The sequence below is a fragment of the Hemiscyllium ocellatum genome, chromosome 6 (assembly GCF_020745735.1).
Source record: "Hemiscyllium ocellatum isolate sHemOce1 chromosome 6, sHemOce1.pat.X.cur, whole genome shotgun sequence".
Lineage (NCBI taxonomy): Eukaryota > Metazoa > Chordata > Chondrichthyes > Orectolobiformes > Hemiscylliidae > Hemiscyllium > Hemiscyllium ocellatum.
This window is the reverse complement of record NC_083406.1, coordinates 82,019,970-82,043,336: the sequence shown is the minus strand read 5'-3', so window position 1 is coordinate 82,043,336 and position 23,367 is coordinate 82,019,970. Positions and strand designations below refer to the sequence as shown.

The 23,367-nt window shown below is 38.1% G+C and overlaps 1 protein-coding gene across 4 annotated transcripts in view; it reads left to right on the top strand.

Annotated features, from left to right (window-relative positions):
* LOC132816466 (palmitoyltransferase ZDHHC20-B-like) overlaps positions 1-23,367 on the top strand; it is a 117,854-nt gene that overhangs the window by 40,022 nt on the left and 54,465 nt on the right. For all 4 annotated transcript variants that reach the window (XM_060826084.1, XM_060826083.1, XM_060826082.1 and 1 more), the window contains 3 exons: positions 11,379-11,499; positions 17,154-17,223; positions 19,885-19,917. In XM_060826084.1, the coding sequence (XP_060682067.1) occupies positions 11,379-11,499; positions 17,154-17,223; positions 19,885-19,917 (224 nt within the window). The remainder of the gene's footprint in view (positions 1-11,378; positions 11,500-17,153; positions 17,224-19,884; positions 19,918-23,367) is intronic.

Below are 23,367 nucleotides of genomic sequence, written 5' to 3'. Positions count from 1 at the left end.
CATGTTTAAAGAAGTGCTCTCCACATAACTCTTGCCTTGTGGCTGCTACTGCAATGCATCCAGCTGATATTTAAGCTCCAAATCCCAGCATTCAAATTGGAAAAAAAAACAGTGACATCATCTCCTGCAGATGTGGTCATCCAGACTAAGGAGAGCACCTAAGATTTTCCCTATTCTGTAGGCTGTCAACACTTGGAGTTAATATGCTTATGCTGTGTTACTTTAAGAGGAATATTAAGGCCATGGAAAGTGTATAAGATATTCAGTAAAGTAAATCTGAGGGAGAAGAAGCTGAAGTTCTGAATAAGGATTAGAAATAGCATGAGCTATGATAGAGAAGTTCAGAATTGAAGCTTGGCGATAAGTAAATTGGGGAAAATTAATAGGTTGCTGAAAAAAAGATCTGAGGTGCTCCTTCCCAATCACATCTCCCTGCCCACCAAATGATGAAATATTTTTAGTCAGCGCTATAAAGAAATTGAATGTACAACCAGAAAGTATGGTTGCCTTTTAATTGTCTAAAACCAATGCACCACAAAGCTCATTAGCTGTTTAGACAACCAGTCCTGATAATTTTACTTCTGCCACTGGTGTCATTCTAGTGAATCTACACCACTACTCTGAAGCAGAAAATACCATCCCTGAAGTGTGCCCAAAACTGAGTGTTGCACTCCAAATTGAGTGTGATGAGATTCTCTAACTGAAGCATGAGCTTTCTTTGTCCCCTTTGAATTCCAAAGCTTTCAGATAAAAATCAATGTTCCACGAATCCCCTTTGACTATTTTTAGTATCTGTGCAGTAACTGCTGTTGATTTGTGTCAGTGGTTCTGTTGCTAACTGAGCACTTCTTGCAAAATTGAAAAATGAATCTTCTTGTGACATCATGCATTAAGATCCATTCAGTTTCCTGAAAAGGGGTTGAGCTTTTTGCCAGTCATTTCAGTCCAGTTTATGAACTGTGGCAAAGTAAAACTAACTCATGTAACTTTGTTATATAATTCCATGTAATACCATACAGAATTGTAGAAAGCTTAACATAATGAAAGTAAACTTTTGAGTTACTTCTAGTTTTGTTTCTTTCCTGTTTGCAATTTCTTATGCTGTCTCATCTCCTTAACTGAGCAGGTGGGAAGGGAGCACCATCTGTTAATTTATGCAGAAAATTGTTTCTTGGTGATTCATGATTCTGCTTCCAGAGCAGTGATCCACCTGTCTTTGCAAGCAATTCCTGATGCTTTGAAATTAGCAAGTTATCAAAGGAAAGATGGCATTGGAATCCATATCCTAACTGTAGTGTAGTTTTCACTAAAACACATTTTACTACACTCTAGTATTCTAAGATTAGAATAATAGTATTGAATTATTTGACAAAAGTTTATATGATTAAGCAGTGAGCTACAGAAAAATTGCAGTGAGTGTATATTAATCATATTTTGAATGCACTATATTTAATCCTGTTTTATATAATTTAATCTTGTGTTTATAATGCTTCATTTCTGTCCTGCATTTCTAGTAATTGCCAATTGGAAATAAACTTTGGCCTAAAATATAGGCATTGGTTTAAAAAAAAGTTGGTAATTTTTAATAGTTGTATTTGGTGTCTTCTAAAGTCATAGAAGCATGAAAATATTTTTAGTGCTCATCACAGTGGTGGTCATACTGATGGAAGCTGGGTACCATGGCATGTGTTCATGACAACCTGTGAGAGAATAATCAGGAGATTTTATAGCGATGCAGCCAATAAGCTGACATAATAGAGATGGAGGGCAGTGCAATAGAAAACCTGGATAAAGAGAGTGAAGCCAGATAAAGAAGGAGAAAAGGACACTATTTTACAGTATAAATTAAATTTCTGCATTTTGAGTTTAAAAATAATGGTTGAGAAGTAAGGATGGCAGGGAAGGAAAGTGAAATATATTTACATATTAGTGGATTTTGAGAAGATTTGTAGCTCAGGTTGAAGTTCTGGATGTATCACCATATTAAGTAATATCGTCAGTGAGCCTCCAGTCGAAGCACTGCTGATTATTCCTGCTTTCTAATTATTTGGGTCTCTTTGGGCTGGCGATGTCATTTCCTGTGGTGATGTCATTTCCTCTGTCATTTCCTGTTCTTTTTTCTCAGGGGATGGTAAATGGGGTCGTATGGTGGTAAATAAGAATTCCTAGAAGCATGGCATTCCAAATGGAACTCTATCAACAAACTCATTGCCTTGGACCCCATTTACCACCCCCTGAGAAAAGGAACAGGCGATAACATCATCAACCCAAAGAAACCCAAACATATAAATAGAAAGCAGGAATCATCAGCAGTGCTTCGTCTGGAGGCTCACTGAAGATGTTACCTAGTATGGTGATGAAACTTCTGAAAATTAACCTTCCTGCTCAGCGAGCATACCTACCTCTATATTTACATCTTTTTAAGTTAGACCTTACTGAAATCCCCTGTTCAACCTTGCTATACTATCCATTAATCCATTTTGTCCAAAGATTGATATATCTATTTTTTTCCCACAAAACAATTACTACAAATAGAAAGAATGCTTGATTTGATGCTTCAGTTTTATAGGAGGTCACAGGCTGAATATATGTGTTTATGCAGTGTAATGTACACATTAGGTAGCCCTGAAGATGAGAAAGCAACCATGGTAATGGTCTTGACATTTATTGTGGTAATAATGAAATACAGCTCTTGCCGTAATTTGAACTGTGAAATGAACATCAGACCCTGGCTTTACACATATACGGTTAACATAGATTCTAGAAGTTGCGGTCAGTAATTTCCTGCTCCACCACAGCTGTTGAAAATCCTATATCTGAGACTTCTCGATTACCTTTACTGATGTGAACTTCCACGTCTATGCTGTTAGTCTCACTGTGAAAATCCTTGAAAATGTTAGCCCTTTTAAATTAAACATGACTCAGTTTTTCATGGAGTCAAAATCGTTGCTAAGCAATCTTCTCATGCTGAAAGATATATAGATTTTTGGTTTAAGTTTCACTCATGATTAAAACAAATTTTATATTTTTTAAAGTTTGATATTTCATCTGTCTTAAAGTTTAGGATAGGCACATAATTTTATTTAAGATTCTAATATAAAATTATTAATTTGTATAGGAAGATCAGTGGTTTTCATTTCCTGGTTTGCTATCTGTAAGAATTATTGTGGGATTGGCTGCTTGGCCAACTTGATGATATCACTGTTGGACATCTGAAGGGGGAAATCCATGCCACAGAGAACTTTGTGGGCAGCTTTCTTTGAGGTCAGTGGCAAGTATCTTTGCTTCACCACTGACTGAAATCTGGACCATTGTGACCAAGGTAATCTACCAAGAAAATTATAGACAAAATACTAATAGTGGTGAAAGATACATGAAAAAGGGATGAAGAAGTAGAGTTAAAATACTATTTGCTGGTATTTTTGGTATTGCAAGGTTGCATGCCTGTTGATCACAAAAGCATCTGTGATGGAATATTATCCCAGTGCTCTTTACTTGACCGCCCCTCTTTTGTATTCTAGCATCTTTATTGACCTGGATTTTCATTCACAAGATGTGTCGCAGAAGTTCAAAAAGTTTTCTGTTCTAAATATCAGTGATGATGATGGATCCTCAGAGGAGTGCAGCAACAGCCAAGTCATGGCGCACTGGATGGTTTATCTGTATTGGAAGGGAGAGAGAAGAGCAAAAAAGCAGTATTGATAGCAGATTCTTTAGTTCGGGCAACAGACAAATGGTTCTGCAGCTGTCAGTGTGACTACAGAATGGTTTGTTTCCTGTCAGGGCCAGAGATGTCATGGAATGGCTGCAGGACATTCTTCTATGGGAGGATGAACAACCCAAGGTTGTGGCTGAGAAAATATATGATAGGGAGAGGGTGATATTTGGGCGATAAGAGCATTCTAGCATTACAGAGGAAGTTTTGATGGGATCATGGACTGAATGGATTTGGTTAGAGCCAAGGATCAAATCGGACACAATTACAATATATTGTTTGAAGTAGTCATAGAGATGTACAGCATGGAAACAAACCCTTTGGTCCAACCTGTCCATGCCGACCAAATATTCCAACCCAATCTAGTCCCACCTGCCAGAACCCGGCCCATATCCCTTCAAACCCTTCCAATTCATAAACCCATCCAAATGCCTTTTAAATATTGCAAGTGAACCAGCCTTCACCACTTACTCTGACAGCTCATTCCACACACGTACCACACTCAGTGTGAAAAAGTTCCCCCGAAGGTGTCTCTTATATCTTTCCTCTCTCACCCTGAACCTATGCCCTCTAGTTCCGGACTCCAGGGAAAAGATATGCCTATTTACCCTATCCATGCCCCTCCTAATTTTGTAAACCTCAATAAGGTCACCCCTCAGTCTCCGACACTCCAAGGAAAGCAACCCCAGCCTGTTCAGCCTCTCCCTTTAGTTCAAATCCTCCAACCCTGGCAACATCCTTGTAAATCCTTTCTGAACCCTTTCAAGTTTCACAACATCTTTCCAATAGGAAAGAGTCCAGAATTGCACGCAAAATTCCAACAGTGGCCTAACCAATGTCCTGTACAGCCGCAACATGACCTCCCAACTACTGTACTCCATACTCTGACCAATAAAGGAAAGCATAGCAAACGCCTCCTTCACTATCCTATCTACCTGTGACTCCACTTTCAAGGAGCTGTGAACCTGCACTCTAAGGTCTTTTTGTTCAGCATCACTCCCGAGGAGCTTACCATTAAGTGTATGAGTTCTGCTAAGATTTGCTTTCCCAAAATGTAGCACCTCGCATTTATCCAAATTAAACTCCATCTGCCATTCCTCAGCCCATTGGCCCATCTGGTCAAGATCCTGTTGTAATCTGAGGTAACCTTCTTCACTGTCCACTACACCTCCAATTTTGGTGTCATCTGCAAACTTACTAACTGTACCTCTTACGCTCACATCCAAATCATTTATGTAAATGACAAAAATTAGAGGGCCCAGCACCGATCCTTTGGCACTCCACTGGTCACAGGCCTCCAGTCTGAAAAACAGCCCTCCACCACCACCACCTTCTGTCTTCTACCTTTGAGCCAGTTCTGTATCCAAATGGCTAGTTCTCCCTGTATTCCTTGAGATCTAACCTTGCTAATCAGTCTCCCATGGGGAACCTTGTCGAACGCCTTACTGAAGTCCACACAGATCACATCTACTGCTCTGCCCTCATCAATCCTCTTTGTTACTTCCTCAAAAAACTCAATCAAGTTTGAGAGACATGATTTCACACGCACAAAGCCATGTTGACTATCCCTAATCAGTCCTTGCGTTTCCAAATACATGTACATCCTGTACCTCAGGATTCCCTCCAACAACTTGCCCACCCCCGACATCAGGTTCATTGGTCTATAGTTCCCTGGCCTGTCCTTACCACGGTCCTTAAACATGTTAGCCGACCTCCAGTCTTCCGGCACCTCACCTGCGACTATCGATGATAGAAATATCTCAGCAAGGACGCCCAGCAATCACTTCTCTCGCTTCCCACAGAGTTCTAGGGTACACCTGATCAGGTCCTGGGGATTTATCCACCTTTTACCTGTTTCAAGACATCCAGCATTTCCTCCTATGTAATATGGACATTTTGCAAGATGTCACCATCTATTTCCCTACAGTCTATATCTTCCATCTCCTTTTCCACAGTAAATACTGATACAAAATACTCGTATTGTATCTCCTACATTTTCTGCGGCTCCACACAAAGGCCGCTTGCTGTTCTTTGAGGGGCCCTATTCTCTTCCTCGTTACCCTTTTGTCCTTAATGTATTTGTAAAAAACTTTTGGATTCTCCTCAATTCTATTTGCTAAAGCTATCCCATGTCTCCTTTTTGCCCTCCTGATTTCCTCCTTAAGTATACTCCTACTTCCTTTATACTCTTCTAAGGATTCACTCGATCTATCTTCTCTATACCCTACATATGCTTCCTTCTTTTTCTTAACCAAACCCTCAATTTCCTTCGTCATCCAGCATTCCCTATACCTACCAGTCTTTCCTTTCACCCTAACAGGAATATACTTTCTCTGTATTCTCATGATCTCATTTCTGAAAGCTTCCCATTTTCCAGCCGTCCCGTTACGTGCCCCCAATCACCTATCGAATGTTCTTGCCTAATACCGTCAAAATTAGCCTTTCTCCAGTTTAGAACTTCAGCTTTTAGATCTGATTCATCCTTTTCCATCATTATTTTAAATCTAATAGAATTATGGTTGCTGGCCCCAAAGTGCTCCCCCACTGACACCTCAGTCACCTTCCCTCCCTTATTTCCCAACAGTAGGTCAAGTTTTGCACCTTCTTTAGTAGGTACATCCACATACTGAATCAGAAAATGGTTCTTGTACACATTTAACAAATTCCTCTCCATCTAAACCCTTAGCACTATGGCAGTCCCAGTCTAAGTTTAGAAAGTTAAAATCTCCTACCATAACCACCATATTATTCTTACAGATAGCTGAGATCTCCTTACAAGTTTGTTTTTCAATTTCCCTCTGACTATTGGGGGGTTCAAAAAACAATCCCAATAGTCGTTGGTATTAATGACATAGGTAGGAAAGGGATGTGGTCTGGCAATTTTAATTCCGGAAAAATTAGCAAGAGCAATCTCTGCCGTGATCATCTCTTGATTATTCCCAATGTTGCATGCAAGTGAGAAGAGAAATATGAAAAATAAGATGGGTAAATGTGTGGCTGGAAAGATGGTGCAGGAGGAAGCACATTAGATCCCTGGACACAGTTCTGGGTGCAGTGGCAACTGTATGACCCAAACAATTTGCATCAGAACTGAATTGCTTGCGAGTGTTTTCTCTCTGCTGTTGGGAAGAGTTTAAAGTAACTGAACAGGAATGTGGGAACCAGAAGACAATATTAGAAAGTAATAGCAGGATCCGAAAAGTGCTGAAAGAGACAGAGAATAGTAAGTTAAAGGTGGAGTCAGAGTAAGTGAGAAGGTAATGAAGTCTAAAATCAGGGCTACTCTGTGTGTGAATGCAAGTATAGTTAATCAAATTGAGGAGTTATAGGCACCGATTACTTTTGCAGAAGTGAAAACTGAGGCAGACTGTGTAAAACTTCAAAAGGACTTTGACGTATTGATGGAATCCAGAATATGTAAATTCCAAATATGTGCTCTCTTGAGCCGCTATTCCAGTCTGCTAGTGTATGTTTTGATTCATTTGGAATTGGAGGAGATTTAGAAGTTTAGAAAAAGTGAAATTCTGCATAGCTTATAATATTTCATGAGGCGCATCAACACCAAGGCCAGAATTTGTTGCCCATCACTAGTTGCCCTTGAGCTGCATGAGTAATAGAGCAGTTCAGAGAGCAGTTAAGAGTCGCATTGCTGTGAATCTGGGTCAGACCAGGTAAGGATGGCAGATTTCCTTCCTAAAGAATGTCAGTGAACCAGATATAAAGACAAAGTTCTAAATAAGCTCAGTAGGTGTAGCAGCGTATATAAAGAGAAACAAAATTAACATTTTAAACTCTACCTTTGGAACTTTGCTGCATGGACTGTATTTTGCTTTCATTTCAGTGAACCAAATGTGTGTTTATAATAATCCAACATATAACTAATATTCTATTAGTTGCTGTGGCAGTATTTGAACCCATATCTCAGAGCTTTTATTTGGGCTTCTGTATTACTCGTCCTCTGACATTACCACGGTCAATTTGATGAAATTGTAAATGTAAAATGCCTTGGGTTATCCTGTAGTCATGAAAGGCACTAGATAAATGCAGGTCATTCTTTTCAGGAAATATTGACTTGGTTATGAAACTGAAATTTTGAAGTGCTTTATTCTGTTTTCCTTTTTATGTCTTGATGAGAAGAATTTTTAACATGGAGCTGATGTAATATATATCAAAGTTAATTTTGTGTTTCTTGATTACAGTACCCTGTTGAGTAACATCTCGATATTGAAGTGTTTTTATGTTTGAGTTCTTCAGCCAAAACAACCTGCGTCTGTGTCTCATTTATTTAGTGAGCTGCAGCTGAATTCTATTGTGTTTGGACCATTTTCTGCTAGAACTCTGAGTGTTTAAGAATAGTGTGATTACAATAGGAAAACTTTCTTGGGAGCCTAGTTTACATGGGGGGTTTTGGGATGCAAGTAAGTGGGCTCCTATTATTGATTTTATTCAAAATAAAAATGAAATGTTACCTCAACCCAGACCATCTATCAAATTGAAAAGAATACAAATGTATGTCCTAAAAGGCAGGATGTTTTGTCAACTTTTATTAGTCTCAATGATGCATGTGTTAGAATTCTTTGAGGAGGTAATGAGTAAGTTAGACAAAAGAGAGTCAGTGCACATGATGTATTTGGATTTCGAGAAGGCCTTTGACAAATGCTGCAGAAAAGGCTGATTAAATGAGAAGGCCTGGTGTTAAGGGCATGGATAGACGGTTGGTTGACTGGCAGAGGGCAGAAAAGGGAATAAAAGGGTCTTTTTCTGGATGGCGAGCCAGTGACTAATGGAGTTCCGCAGGTGTCATTGTTGGGACCACAACTATTAACATTATATATTAACACTCTGGGTGAAGAATCTGAGGATATTGTTACTAAGTTTTCAGATGGCACAACGATAGATGGAGGGACAATTAGTGTTGAGGGAGCAGGGTGGCTGCAAAAGGACTTGGACAGGCTAGGAGAGTGAGCAAAAAAGTGGCAGATGGAATACAATTTGGGAAAGTGTGAGGTAATGCACTTTAGAAGGAAGAATAGTAGTGTAGGCTATTTTCTAAATGAGAAAATACTTCAGAAGTCTCAAAGGCAAAGGAATTTAGAAATCCTAGTTCTTGATACATGGTTAACATGCAGGTTCACTTGGCAGTTAGGAAGGCAAATGCAATGTTAGTATTCATTTTGAGAGATCTATAAACCAAGAGCAGGGGTGAGGTGCTGAGGCTGTAGGAGACTCTGGTCACATCATATTTGGAATATTGTGAACAGTTTTGAGCACTGTATCTGAGGAAAGATGTACTGGTTGTGGGATTATATTCAAATAATAATGATGGAGATTATGGGGAACTGCGCATTTCGTGTTGCTGTATCCTAGGTTTTCAACTGAACTTTTCAATTTGTGGGAAATTGGCATAACAAAATACATCACATCATTATATTAAATTCAAACATCCATATCCCTGGACTTGCCCCACATTTTTCCCCACACACTCACTCTCTCCCCACCTTCCTGTGAATCTTGGAGCCTGGTTGTCTCCTCTTTAAATGAATGCAGACTAGATTTCATTCTAGTAATACAAAAGGGGAGTTGATGGTGCCACTGAAATTTGAACAAAATATGTGTACATTGTAAAAACATGAATGACTTTGCAAGACTGCTTGCAATATGGCAAATTGCAATATATAGCTCAAAAGTCCAAGTCTCACCTTGCCAAACTTTGAAATTGAATTCAATAATGTGGCATTTAGTAGACTGGCAGCAGAAAAATAACATTGAAAGTTGCTGTAAAAGTTGTAAAATTCCTTCAGGGCACCCAACAACCCACCCGCTCCTGGCACCTTCCCCTGCCACCAAGGAATTGCAAAACCTGCGCCCAAGACTCCCCCCTCACCTCCATCCAAGGCCCCAAAGGAGTCTTCCACATCCATCAAAGTTTCACCTGCACTTCCACAAATGTCATTTATTGTATCCATTGCTCCCGATGCAGTCCTCTTTACATTGGAGAGACTGGACGTCTTCTTGCAGAGCGCTTTAGGGAACGCCTCCGGGATACCCAAACCAATCAAACCCCACCCCCCCACCCCGCCCTGTGGCTGAACGTTTCAACTCCCCCTCCCACTGTTCCAAGGACATGCAGGTCCTGGGGCACCTCCATCACCACTCCCTCACCACCCGACGCCTGGAGGAAGAACACCTCATTTTTCGCCTCGAAGCACTTCAATCCCAGGGCATCAATGTGGACTTCACTAGTTTCCTCATTTCCCCCAGTTCCATCCTTGCAGCTCAGCACCATCCTCATGACCTTCCTACCTGCCAATCTTCCTTTCCACCTATTCACTCTACCCTTCTCTCCGACCTATCACCTTTATCCTCACCTCCATCCACCTATTGCACTCTTAGCTACCTTCTCCTCAGCCCCACCCCCTCCCATTTATCTCTCCACTCCGGAGGCTCCCAGCATTATTCCTGATGAAGGTCTCCTGCCCGAAATGTTGATCTTCCTGCTCCTCGGATGCTGTCTGATCTGCTGTGCTTTCCCAGCACCACTCTAATCTAGACTCTGATCTCCAGCATTTGCAGTCCTCACTTTCGCCTCCATTAAAACAAGTCACTTGCTTCTTCTCTGCCTTAGATAATTATCTGTAATGGACACAATTTCCCTTTCCCACCAGCAGTCCTTTGCGACATTGATCATTGTCTTTTGCTAACAGTTTTTGTGGATGTCAGTGTACTTGGAATTGCAAACCCCAACTGTTGATTCATTGCCTGAAATTTGCTTTGCAAGCTCCTCTAAATTATTATTTGATCAATAAAAATGAATTAAATGAAACGTAAATGCAGTTTATGTTACAAATATTCCCAGTGTTCTGCTCATACAAAACATATCTTTGAATATGTTTGGCACCGGAGAAGAAACAATTGATGTCAAACAAGGGAGAAAGAGTTAAGGTTGAACAGAGCAACTTAGACATTTGAAAATGGGAAGATATCTTAGGTAAGCAAGGGACCTCAGAAAAACATGCCTTAGGACAAGGTGTAGTGGTGGAAAGGGCAATCTGTCAATGGTGAAATAGTAAGAACAAAAGACCCAATATTTCACTGGCAGAGGTTAAAGAAAATATAATGTGATATAATGAACATGGTGTTGATTAATTAGCCAATGTTCCACACTTCAGACTTAGCTTTACAGATTGATCATGTCAAGGTAAGGACTGGTAGATGCTGGTGGACTCAAATAGTTGCCAAGATTTTATGACCTACATCTGGATCAATGTTTGCAATGCTCATGAAAAAATAAAGCAAATAAATACTCAAAGTATTAAATGGACCCATACTTTATTGAATGAGCGTAATCAGATTTGGGTGCCTGAAAATTTGTGGCTATGTGAAACAATAAATTTTGCTTGGAAAATTAAATATTATACCTTTATAGGAAACTGTGAAGTTGAAGTTGCTTGTCACTATCAGATTAGCATGTCATGTTTGTAGAATTGGACAGGGAAATGGTGTGGTCTCAAAACACTAGTCTGTGAGCATGCTTGCTCACAGATTATAAAATTTTATAGATGGAGATATGATAGAATAATTTAAAGTGGTACTTGTCGTGGATCCTGATGGAGAATATTGTGATGAACTTTAGAATTGAATGTAATATCCACTTGTTTTGCAGTTCAGATTGATCAAAGCTGATAAGGAACAGTATGATCGGGAAGAAAGGCCAGAAGCACAGCAAGAAATTCTCAAAAGAGCTGCCAAGGATTTGCCTGTTTATACCAGAACTGCAAATGGAGGTAAATTACCATTCCAGTTACAAAGGATGAATAAAGCAAGTCGCAAAAGGTAGAAAAGTAATTAATTCTTAGAAACTTTAATTCTAAAGTTATATTGAAACATAGATAATTAGATGAGTAGGCCCTTCAAACTTGCTCCGCTATTCAATATGATTGTGACCGATTATCCAACTCAGTATCCTGTTCCCAGTTTCTCCCCGGGTTCTTTGATCCTTTTAACCCTAATGACTAAAGCTACTTCTTTCTTGAAAATATTCAATGTTTTGGCCTCAACCACTTTCTGGCAGTGAATTCCACAGGCTATGGGTGAAGAACTTTCTCCTTATCTCAGTCCTAATCAGCTATTCTACATCCTTAGACTGTGACCCCTGGTTCTGGGTTCCCTGGCCTCTGCATTTATTTTAATATTTCTCTTTGCTGACGTGGATTTATTGTATTTGTGCTGCAGCCTTTTTTTAAGTAAACATTATCTTAATGTTTCAGAAAACCTTCCTTGCTGATATTTTTGAGAGGATAAATCAATATCTCTCATGTTGAACATCTCTTTGAAGCTCTGTGGAAAAACAAGGGCAAATAATTGTTGCATTTCATTGAGTGACTGAACAGTACAATTATGATTGCCTTCTAGATCTGTGTCAATTTTCTGAGAGAACCAACACAAGAAAAAACTAACTTGACCTGATTTTTACCCACCATTTGCCTGACAGAAATGTCTGCTACAATGGCACTCGTAGGATTTAGAACTAGAATTAATTTTATTGTCACAAGTTAGGTACAGATTTTTAAATGCAAATTCATAGGCGGAAAATGTCAGAAAAATAAATAAAATTCCAACATTACAGATCATAGGAATAAATTTTCAAAAATAAAGGAGTAAAAGTTCAGAAATACAGTCCTTCCAATCCAGTCCATGCTAGCTCCGGGCCATTGAGAGACTGCCATGATGGCCGAAGAATGCCATGCCACACCACCAGGAGTCCACGTCATGGCTGGGAGTCTGAGTCTCTGCTGAGGCTAAAAGCACAGGGCATTGCCATGAAGAAAGAAGTTTTAAAAAAAAAGAAATGGACAGAGCGGATAAGTTCTGGCTAGACAGTCCTACTTTGCCGCCATCTTGGAAAATTATGGGAAGAAGGGATGATCACAGTTCTTGTGAAGGCAGTTTTCACCATGCATATATGGTTAATCGTGTAGTATTCTGCTGCAGTGCGAAGTGGGCTAGCCCAAGAACCAATGTACCACTTGGCTTTGGGAATAATGTGGACATTCAGTGGCTGCGGATTTCTTTTTACCAATTTGTTACAATTATAAAACCATGCTTTATATCAAAAGTGATTGTACGTGTTGTGGGATTATGTTCAAAGAATGACTGAAATTGTGAGTGGTGAAAATAGGTTATTTTATTCAGCAATCACAGCACAGGTTTGAGGCAGCAATAGAATCCCGAAATACAGTTTTTAAGTTCTTACAAGAGCCCCTTTATACACAGTTCTTACAGATATTACAATTCCATTATTATGGTGTTACATTCTTTTATCTATAGTACACAGCTGTTTGGGGGGCTTCTGTTGTGGGAGACAGGAGACAGGAGATAGGTTAAAACATATGCTAAGTGCTGGCTGCTACTTCTGATGGGATTTGCATAATTAAGAGGTGTTAGTCCTTTTGTTTTTTAAGTTAGTTAATGTTAGTAAAAATACTAGACCTATATGTTTGAAATAAGTTAGAAATTGTACCTGTACTTAATAAAAAAAAGGTATTAAACTAATTACAGCAGCTGGGTTGGGAGATTTGTTTTCTATTTGGCAGTATGAGTTTCATTTATTATGGAGGTGCTGTTTTGTCAGTTTCTTAAAAAGGCCATGATGTGGAGGAGCCGATGGTGGACTGGGGTGGACAAAGTTAAAAATCTCACACCAGGTTATACTCCAACAGGTTTCTTTGGAAGCACTAGCATTCAGAGCGCTGTTCCTTCATCAGGTAGCTGTGGAGCAGGACCATAAGAAACAGAATTTGTAGCAAAAGGTTACAGTATCTTGCAACTGAAATGATATATTGAACTAACCTAGATTACTGTTAAGTCTTTCACCTTTTAGAATGGGTTGCAGGTTTCGGTTCATTAATATGTAAATCCCAGAACAACTATTTTGTCACATTCTCGCGATAGTTTAAGATTTTATTTTTGAAAAAGTGACATCTCAGCTTAGGCAATGCATTAAAAATGTGAGGTTAAAGTCTGTCTGTATCCCAATGTTGAGTCAGACTGGTTCTATTTCCAAAATGGAATTTATAAAATATTACATGGGTTGACTGCCTGCATTGACTGAGTGCATATTGTATGCCTTTTAGATACAAAATTTGTATTTGCAGAAATATTCTAGTATTTTATAAACTCTCCTTTGGAAATAGAACCAGTCTGACTCAAGCTGGGATACAGACAGACGCTAACCTCACACCTTTAATGCATTGTCTAAGCTGAGATGTCACTTTTTTAAAAAAATCTTAAGTTATCTCTAGAATGTGACTAAAAAGTAGTTCTGGGATTTACATATTAATGAACCGAAACCTGCAACCCATTCTAAAAGATGAAAGACTGAACAGCAATCTAGGTTTGTTCAATATATCATTTCAGTTGCATGACACTGTAATCTTTTGCAACAAATTCTGTGCCTTATGTTGAAGGAACAGCGCCTCGAAATCTAGTGCTTCCAAAGAAACCTATTGGACTATAACTTGGTGTTAAGTGATTTTTAACCTTCTATTAGGGATAATAACCCATGTAAAAGGTATTTAACAAATGCATACTAATTGAGGAATCTATTCAAGTCTAGGAGGTGGTTGGTAAGGGCTGATTAATATTTTAAAGTTCTATGGAGACTTGATGGGGATGGTTTTGTTCTGTATACTACACTTCATCAGAAGTGAGCACTGCTTGTAGCCAGGGTTGATAAGATATGAAATTGTGGTAATGGTTGCTTTGATTAGAAAGGGTTGTTTTAAATTTGGATAGTAAACTATACTTCAAAATTGTGGTTTTATGAATGAATGAATGAACCTGTTATAAATAAAGGGTTATTAATGAATGAACAGGAACCCGGTATTAATGAATGTAGCGATCTGGTGAGTGAGTTAATAAAAGTAGCCTATAACACTATCTCATAACATAATATTGAGATGCCAAACCCCAAGGTAAGTTTAAAAAGGTTGCCAACAATATTTAAGACTACTGAAGATTTACATTCCTTTACCTTTTTGATTTACAGAACTGTTAGAACTGGATGTTAGCCCAGCAAGAACAGTAAACTTATGAGTGTGAACTAATCAGCTTCTCAATTACTCAGACATGCAAACAACATTTAATTTTTCAAATGGCTAGGGACCATACTGTTAAACTCAATCACTTTGGACAATGGACTTGAGAAAGGGCTCCAGTGGCCATGTAATCTAATCACTTTAAACAATGATTAATGCTCCGTTGACTGTGACTATGGTTGATGACTGACCAGTTCAGATTTGGAGGTCATGTGATACACAAAATAATCCTTTGCATTTAAGGTATAACAGTGATGGGTAAACCCTCTGCAATATGTTCTCTCACTTACTGTGTATTTTTACATTGATTTTAGTAAGTTTCTTGATGCTGTACTGCTCTTTTCCTGTCATGCACTTGTGCTGCCTCTGTATCCACCTCATTCATCTTCACCAGCTCACCTTCCCCAGCCACTTTCCCACCCACCCTTATATGCATGCGCGTATTCACCTGCACCCCTACCTCTCATGACACTTAGGCAATTTCTTGCTGAGGGCATGAGCTTTTAATCTACCCTCGTGAATAGCTGGACAAGCGCTCGCTGCCAGTGCTGTTCCTTGCAACTTTCCCACCTGGTGCTGCCATCCTGTGCTCCTTCAGAGGTGCAGCAGTTATGCTGTTAGCAGGAACTCAGCCACAGGCAGAGAGAGAATGAACCTTGTGGAAACTCTGTCCATTGTTTGCTGGTCATTAAATCACAAGCCGTTTCTTTTCCATATTTACTTTTGATAAGCTATCTTCTCCATGCCGACCAGAAATCCTAAACTGATCTAGTCCCATTTGCCAGCATTTTTGAGCATATGGATGAGCAACTCTATAGCTATTTTCAATTCTAATCCTATACTTAACTGTTTTGTATACTCCGACAAGTTCTTGCAGGCTGCACATGTCGCCTTGATGGGCCATATTTTGGCTGACAGGTTGTCTGTTCGACAAACCTGATGTATGGGCTCCATAAATGATTGACTTTCTTTTGAGATTCTTAAACAAGTTAACTTGTCATCCCTGTTTGTAACTTAAGTGAAATTTATGTGTTTAGAATTTATTGGATGCGAATGTTGGAGCATTTTATTTTTATAGATCTGAGCAATAAGTACAATTTCCTTTTTTAAAAATTTACAAAAAAATACCTGTCAGGGTATATCTTACAGCATACTTAACAATCAATCTGTTATGCCTCACTGAGTAGCATGCTGAAAGCGAAGCATAGCTATTCCCAACATAAATATTTGGACATTGCGGTGTTTAAGGTATATACTTTCTGCTGGTTTATCAAGAGGGCCAGTTAAGTTTGCTGTATTTGTACTATCCTGGGAAAATCAATTTTAATTGATCATCAGTATGCTGCCTTTCTTATAGGTCATGTAGTTTTGACCCATACTTACAGAATGGTGCACTGCAAGTTGTTATTACTAGCTGTATCTTTGATGGAGCAAGATACCTAAGGTCTTTTGTGGACTACAGCTAATTATTTAAATTGTTTGAAGAATGGAGACTAACCTTACTGAAATATAGTTATTTTGATTGAGTCATGACAGCAAAAGTAATTGATTTTATTTCTATTTGAAAGAAATTAAGTATTTTTGTTTGCGCCTATATCCCATTTGAAGTAAAATGATGAAAGAAAAAAGTAAAGAGATACAGTATTTTAAAAAGGAGAGCAAACGAAATGTGAGAGTGAGAAAGGGAGACAGAATGACAAGTAATCAGCATATCCAAAATTACATTGGGCTAGGCTTCAAAATTTGTCATGAGAATATTAATAAATCTTGTGCACAATAGATTTAAAACTTGTGGTTTGTAGTGATAAGCAGCTGTTATTTGTTTTTTAATGTCATTGGCATTATAAAGATAGTAGCACATCATATCATGACTTTGTCTCCAAGTTCTGATGCACTGCAAGGATATATAACTTTTATTTAATTATCTTAATGTATAATCTTAAAAGAATGGTGGAATTGGTATCCAGGGTGCTTTTATGGCATTTAACTGAATTCATGAGCAGCACTGGCTGCATCAGCATTTTCTCATACCTAAGGGAGTGCGGTGATGGAATTACTTCCTCGAACCACTGCTGTCCATGGATGTCAGTACATGCCCAGTTAGGAATGGAGCAATAGTATTTTGATCCAGTGACAGTGAAGGAAAGGTGTTATATTTCAAAGTCAAGATAGTATGTGGCTTAGAAGGAACTGGCAGGTGTTAGTGCTCCATCGAATCTGATGTCCTAGGTCCTTGAGCTTGAAGATATGAAAGGTGCAGTTGATTCTCCTGAAATTCATAACACACTTTATCTGTTGAACTTTTTTTTTACATATTCTCACAGCCTTTTACTTCTTTTCAGCCATCAGGTATTGTGATCGCTGTCAAGTAATTAAACCTGACCGATGTCATCACTGCTCTGCCTGTGACATGTAAGTTAATTTTTCTACATTTGAGAGTTCAGGCATGTTTTTGTTTTGAGAAGAGCACTGTGTGGAAGTGATCAGTTTTCTTTCTACTATCTTTTTAAAGCTAACCTTGCTACACTATGTTTGGGTAGAACTTATAAAATGTATAAAGTATTGTAGTTAGCTATGTGCCTCCAACGTACTATTGGATAACTTCCCAAACTAGACAAAAACAATGTATAACATGAGGACTAGTACTGTAGATACAGCCACCGTATAACAAATGGGCTGAAAAATTGTAAATTAAAGGTGCTCATTAGTCTTAATCAGCCTCACTTCTTTCTCATAGTCCTGCACTTCGGCAATACTCACAATGCCGTGGCTGGGACTTGCTTTCTGTTCATTTTTTGCTCGTTAATTAGCTTGGATTGTAATCTTAAAGAAGGATATATTTTCATGACTGATCTTGAATGTGAAAGAAATCTTGGAAAGTAGATACTGATCAAAGAATTCTAAAACTTGCAATATTATGGATGAGAGACTCATTTTTGACTACTGCTCATAGGCTTAGCTTGCAGGAGATGCTTGAGCATCTCAGATTTAGTCAGGTAATGCAAATCTGCGCAGTGCAATGTGAACAGGAAACACACAGCAAGTCTCACCTACAACATCACATAGAATTAATGGTTTAAAATTAAACTTGTTGCTGTCTCCCATAATTTGAGGAGCAGTGGAAAGACTGCACGTACAGATTGTATCCGTAAGTTAGTTTTATGCAAATAGTAAGCATGCAATTGCTGAGTGGATCGCCAACTACACAAGTTCTATCAAAATGGGAACTTACATTACACAAATAATTAATGTAATAGAACAATATTTAACATTATAATTGCAGGCTAAAACATTTATATTTATCTTTAACAAAACTCAAGCGGTCTGGTTAATGCAAAGGATGCGTACTGTATTTAATAATTAGAGTTGTATAAATAAGGCTACGTTTGCAAGGAAGAGACATAGACTAAGATAACTTTTTCTGTGGGATGTATTAATGACTAAGGGAAATACCAAATGGTCATGTTTAAAAGTAAGAATCCTTTAAACTGTACAGTACATAAATATTGAACTTTACATTCCAGTCATAAATGTTATGGATTGGGTGTATATGTTTAATCATATCAAAAAGTTTGTGAAATATGCAGCAATTTGTATTTGACAAGTTCTTTGGGAACATATTTTAAAATATAAAATGCATGTTTCCCTGCTTTAGATTTCTGAATTTTGGATTTAACAAATTGTTTTTAGCCTTTTATTCTCTCTTCTCCTCCCCCCCCCCCCCAAAGCTTGTTAACAATAGTTATTTCTAAACAATGATAAGTAATATCTTGTAAAATTGCCTGTTCCATTCTTGAGTTTTGAGGTTGCATTTCATTATCCTTAGTCGTCATATCACAAATCCAGCTCTATGAACCAGGTTATGCTTTTACTGCTCAGCAAAGAGGTAAATATGATTACACACAGGGATTGATTGAAGGAACAATCCTGATATACTCTGACTTTATGACTGGGTTGTAAGTGATCACATGATAGCCTTGTTTATGGAATACAGCAGAATATCTATTTTACTGCCTCAAACTCTGACTCTGAATAAGCACCAAATTTACGAGACAACAACAAGGTAAAAGAGCATTAAATAGTTATAAACACGATCCTTATAATAATTAGATTATTGCAGCAATACAGAAGATACTTGCACTAACACTTTACTTAAAAGTAATCTTCAAAACATCACTTTTAATCACTTCAACACATTGAGTTATAAATTGACTCACAAATATCTTTGTACCCTTATGCATTTAGACTAACTGTTTGATGGGAGAAAATCAGTCACAGATGCATTCAAAATCTTTTGAAGATCTAATCAAAGGACATCCAACCATATCTCAACTGTCTGGGTGAATGAGCCGTTCACTCATTAAAGTTAATGTTTACAATTGATGATGTGTATTTAAACAAGTTGTCATGCTCATGAGGTTGTTGACTAAGATCTAAAACAGATGAGCTTGTCATGTATTTCATTACTGTTGTGGAACTTGCAGTGCAGAAAGATTGACTGTAAAAGTGCTATGGTAGGTTCTGAGTTTGTGAAGGGCATTATATAAATACAAGTTCTCATTTCCTAATTGTTTTGCATTGTAGTACTTAATGTTTGAAATGTATGAAAAAGAGGAAAAAAGGCTGTTTGGATGGCATATTTGGCACTATTTAGGAGAACCACATCATGCCACTAAATAAGTCTTGTAATGTACTTCAACTGTTGCAACATTCTGCACATAATTTAAATCCTGTAGTTGGAGACATTCTCCAAATTCAGAAACAATACTTCAGGTTTATCTGATTTTGCACCAATCTCAACTTGTCAAAGAAGAAAATGCTCAAAGCCCATGTAGTATTGAGTGCACCTGAGAAATAGTCAAAATAATAAAATGATCACAGGGAATCACTAAAAATTAAACTAAAAGCCAGAAATCCCATTTATGGTTCCCTCTCAAAGGATACTGCACTATCTTCACAAATCTTGGTTTCAGAATAGATGGAGTATATTTGTTTCCTGGTGTAGTTTAGTTGAAGGCTCATTCGGACAAACTTCATTAGTTTTCTGTTAATCCTTTGTTTTTTTTTTAACAGGTGTGTATTAAAAATGGATCATCATTGTCCTTGGTATGTTTGTATCTTACATTTTAGTTACATCATACTTTATAATTATTATTTAAAGTAACTACTGAAGAAATAGTGCAATATTTCTCTTCACAGAAGAGAGATTGATTGACATTGTGCATAGGAGGGAAGAGAACTTGAGTTGTTTTTTTCTTGAATGAAAATATAGCATCGAATGGGAGACTGTGAAGTTAAATACAACTTTTAAAATATATAGTTTATAAATAAATATATAATTTATATCAACTAACTTGTCAGCATTTAGTGTAAAGTGCTAAGGCTGATCAACAATAATTATCACATGATATCTTGACAGCAAGGGGAGAATACACCTTGTTCTTGCAAAAATAACCATGCACTGATGCTTTCACTACAGGAGTAGTCATCCATGAGCTTATATTGTCATTGTGAAAGTCTAACTTTAACTTTTCAACAACTGCAGCTGAGATGTTTTATATTATTACTTGTAAAACTATAATGCAATGGTATGTTTGAATACTGCATACTATAGCAGAGTAATGGTAGACAATCTGGATTTCTGTTCTGAGTTTCCCCATTTCTCCCTCTTATGTAACAGTAAGGGTGCAGAAACCGTTCTGAAGATGGTCACAGGACTCAAAATGTTAACTCTGGTTTCTCTCCACAGATGCTACCAGACTTGCTGATATTTTCCAGCAATTTTTGTTTTTGTTGCAGAAACCTGGTGTCAAGTCTTAAGAAAAGAGCAGGAATTAGGGTGATTTCCCTAAGTTTTGCTCATGCACTGACAAGATGAATGCTCAGAATACATTTACACATATCCACATCATATTTATACCAGCTCTGCAAGATGAATTTAGCTAATTCCAGTGCTTGTCCTTTTTCTGTAGCTTACAAATCTTTTCTGTTTTATTGCTTGCCCATTTGCGTTTTGAAAACACTGATTATTTTTGTTTCCAATGTGCTTTCAGATATTGCATCCCAGTACACAACCACTCAAAAAATAAAAACGGATTTCCTTTAAAATTACCTGGTTCTCAGCTCTTGTGCTAAGAGCAGCAGTTTCTCTAGCTGAAGACACTCATTCCTGGAATTATACGTAACCCTGTTCTGTGCTATCTGTAAAGCTGTCTCTTTCTAAAGTGCAGTGTTCAAAATTAGATGCAATGAATTATTTCAGTCAACCAAAATTTTTAATAGTCATATAATATCCTAAACTTGTTTTTTGTTAAAGTCCTAGAAAAAGTCAGGTCTTGCAGCATCTGTAGCGAGAAAGTTAACATTTCAACCCCAGTGATTCTTCGTCAGAATTGAAAACAGCTGAGAAAGATTTGGTATTTTGCTGAAGACTGAGGTGGGGTTGGGAAAGGAGTGAATAGAATATGTGGAGATGGTACAAAGAGAAAAGAAAAGGAGAGGTAAACATAGCTATTATTGATAAACTATGAGGGAGATAAATGCTGAGTAGGAAGCCAGAGAAAAAGCAAAAAGAGTAAATAGTTGAAAATTGTCTGGCTGTGTTGGAAGCAACCCACACAGAGTCTAAGGGTGTAGAGGTGGATCATGAACATGGAAGAGGTTGCTAGCATTCTGAAATTGTTAAACTCAGTGTTAGGTTTTGAAAATTGGAATGTACTTGGACAGAATATAGTGTTCCTTCAGTTTACATTGAGCTTCCCTGGAGCACCGCAGTCGACCTGAGACAGAAGTGTTGGTGTGGGATCACGGTGGTGTGCTCCCTTATTTTGTACTCTCTGCCTCTACTTATAAAGCCCGAGTCTGCAATTATGCCAATTTCTGAACCTACCCCACCACCTTCAACAATTTCTGCACATACATTCCCCAGGTTCCCCCTTTACCAAAATGTACCACTTCACACTTTTCTCTATTAAATTTCATTTACCATTCCACCAGTCTGTCTTTGTTCTCTTGAAGTTTACCACTATCCTTTTCACAGAACACTTTTTACAAGTTTTGTGTGATTTGCAAATTTTGAAATTGTGCCTTGCAAACCCAAGTCTATATTAATATTATACGTCAAGAAAAAATGGTGATGGTAGTACTGAATCCTGTGCAACCCATTGTTCACATGTCTTCAGTCAGAAAGAGCCTTTCACCACTATACTGTTTCTTGTCACTCAGCCAATGTTGCAACTATCCTTTTTATTCCAGAAGATTTAACTTTTCTGGCAAGACGATCATCTGACTCTTTATCAAATGCCTTTTGGAAGTTCTTATACACTGCTTCAAGTCTTTACTTTCATTTTTAAAAAAAACTCAATCAAGTTGGTTAAACATGATTTACCATTAAGTTTGTGCTGGATTTCCTTAATGATTGCACACTAAGTTAACTGCATACAATTATTGACCTTTCAAAACTTTTCTTCTGTCAAGGTTTAACTGGCCTATAGCCATTGGTTTACCCTTGCTCAGTTGTCTGAGCCAAAGGGTAACATTTGAAATCCTCAAGTACGCTGGTACCCCAGTATTCAATAAATATCACCACTACTACTCCTCACTTACTTATTGAATGCAGTCAACCTGTCTAATATCTCTTTATCAATGTTTACCTCAAAACAGTAGCTCAATTATCCGCTTGTTCACTATGAATATGACAGCAATTTCCAAAGTTCTGACCTCTGCAAACTTATGGCATGGGCAGCATATGTATGGATGCACCACAACTGCAGGTTTCCCTCCAATCAGCACATGAACCTGACCTGGAGCAATTGCTATTCTTTTGCTCGGTCAAAATACTGGAAGCTCCTTCCGAACAACAATGTGATTGTACCTACACTGGATGGACTGCACTGGTTCAAAAAGGCAGCTCACAGCACTTTCTGAAAGGCAAATAAGGATGGATTCAACAAGTCCCAGTCTAGACAGGAAAAAAAAGCTGGCCTAGTCAGTCATGTACATATCCCATGAGCCAATAAATGAATCAAAGTACCTTATTCTTTGGTAAAGACAGATGCAAAATCCTGACTATTTCAGCAAAGCTCACTTCGTCCCTGCGTATAGCTCCTTTTTAGAAGCATAACTTCATTTTGAAAAAAAGTTGCAACACAGAAAGAAGCCATTTGTGTCTCGCTGGCTGAATAAACTTTATCTTACTTTCCAACTCCTAGTCCAAACCCTGCAGATTGTGCTTCAGGTGCAGATTCAGGTTCCTTTTATATTAGTTGAAGATTTTCAATTCAACCACCAAATTGGGTAGTGAATTCCAGTCACCCAACACAGAGTGAAACTGTTTTTCTCATGACCCCTCTAATCCATCTACCAGTCATCTGAAATCTGTGACTCAAATCATCTCCACTAGAGGAAATAAGTCTTCTCAGTCCATTCTATCTAAGCTCCTCATTATTCTGTCGACTTCTTGCAAATCTCAGTATCTCTCTCTAGCGCAGTTATCTTCTTTCTATAATGTTGTGAGCTAAAGTGTTTTAAAACACCAGCTCTGGCTTAATATGTTTT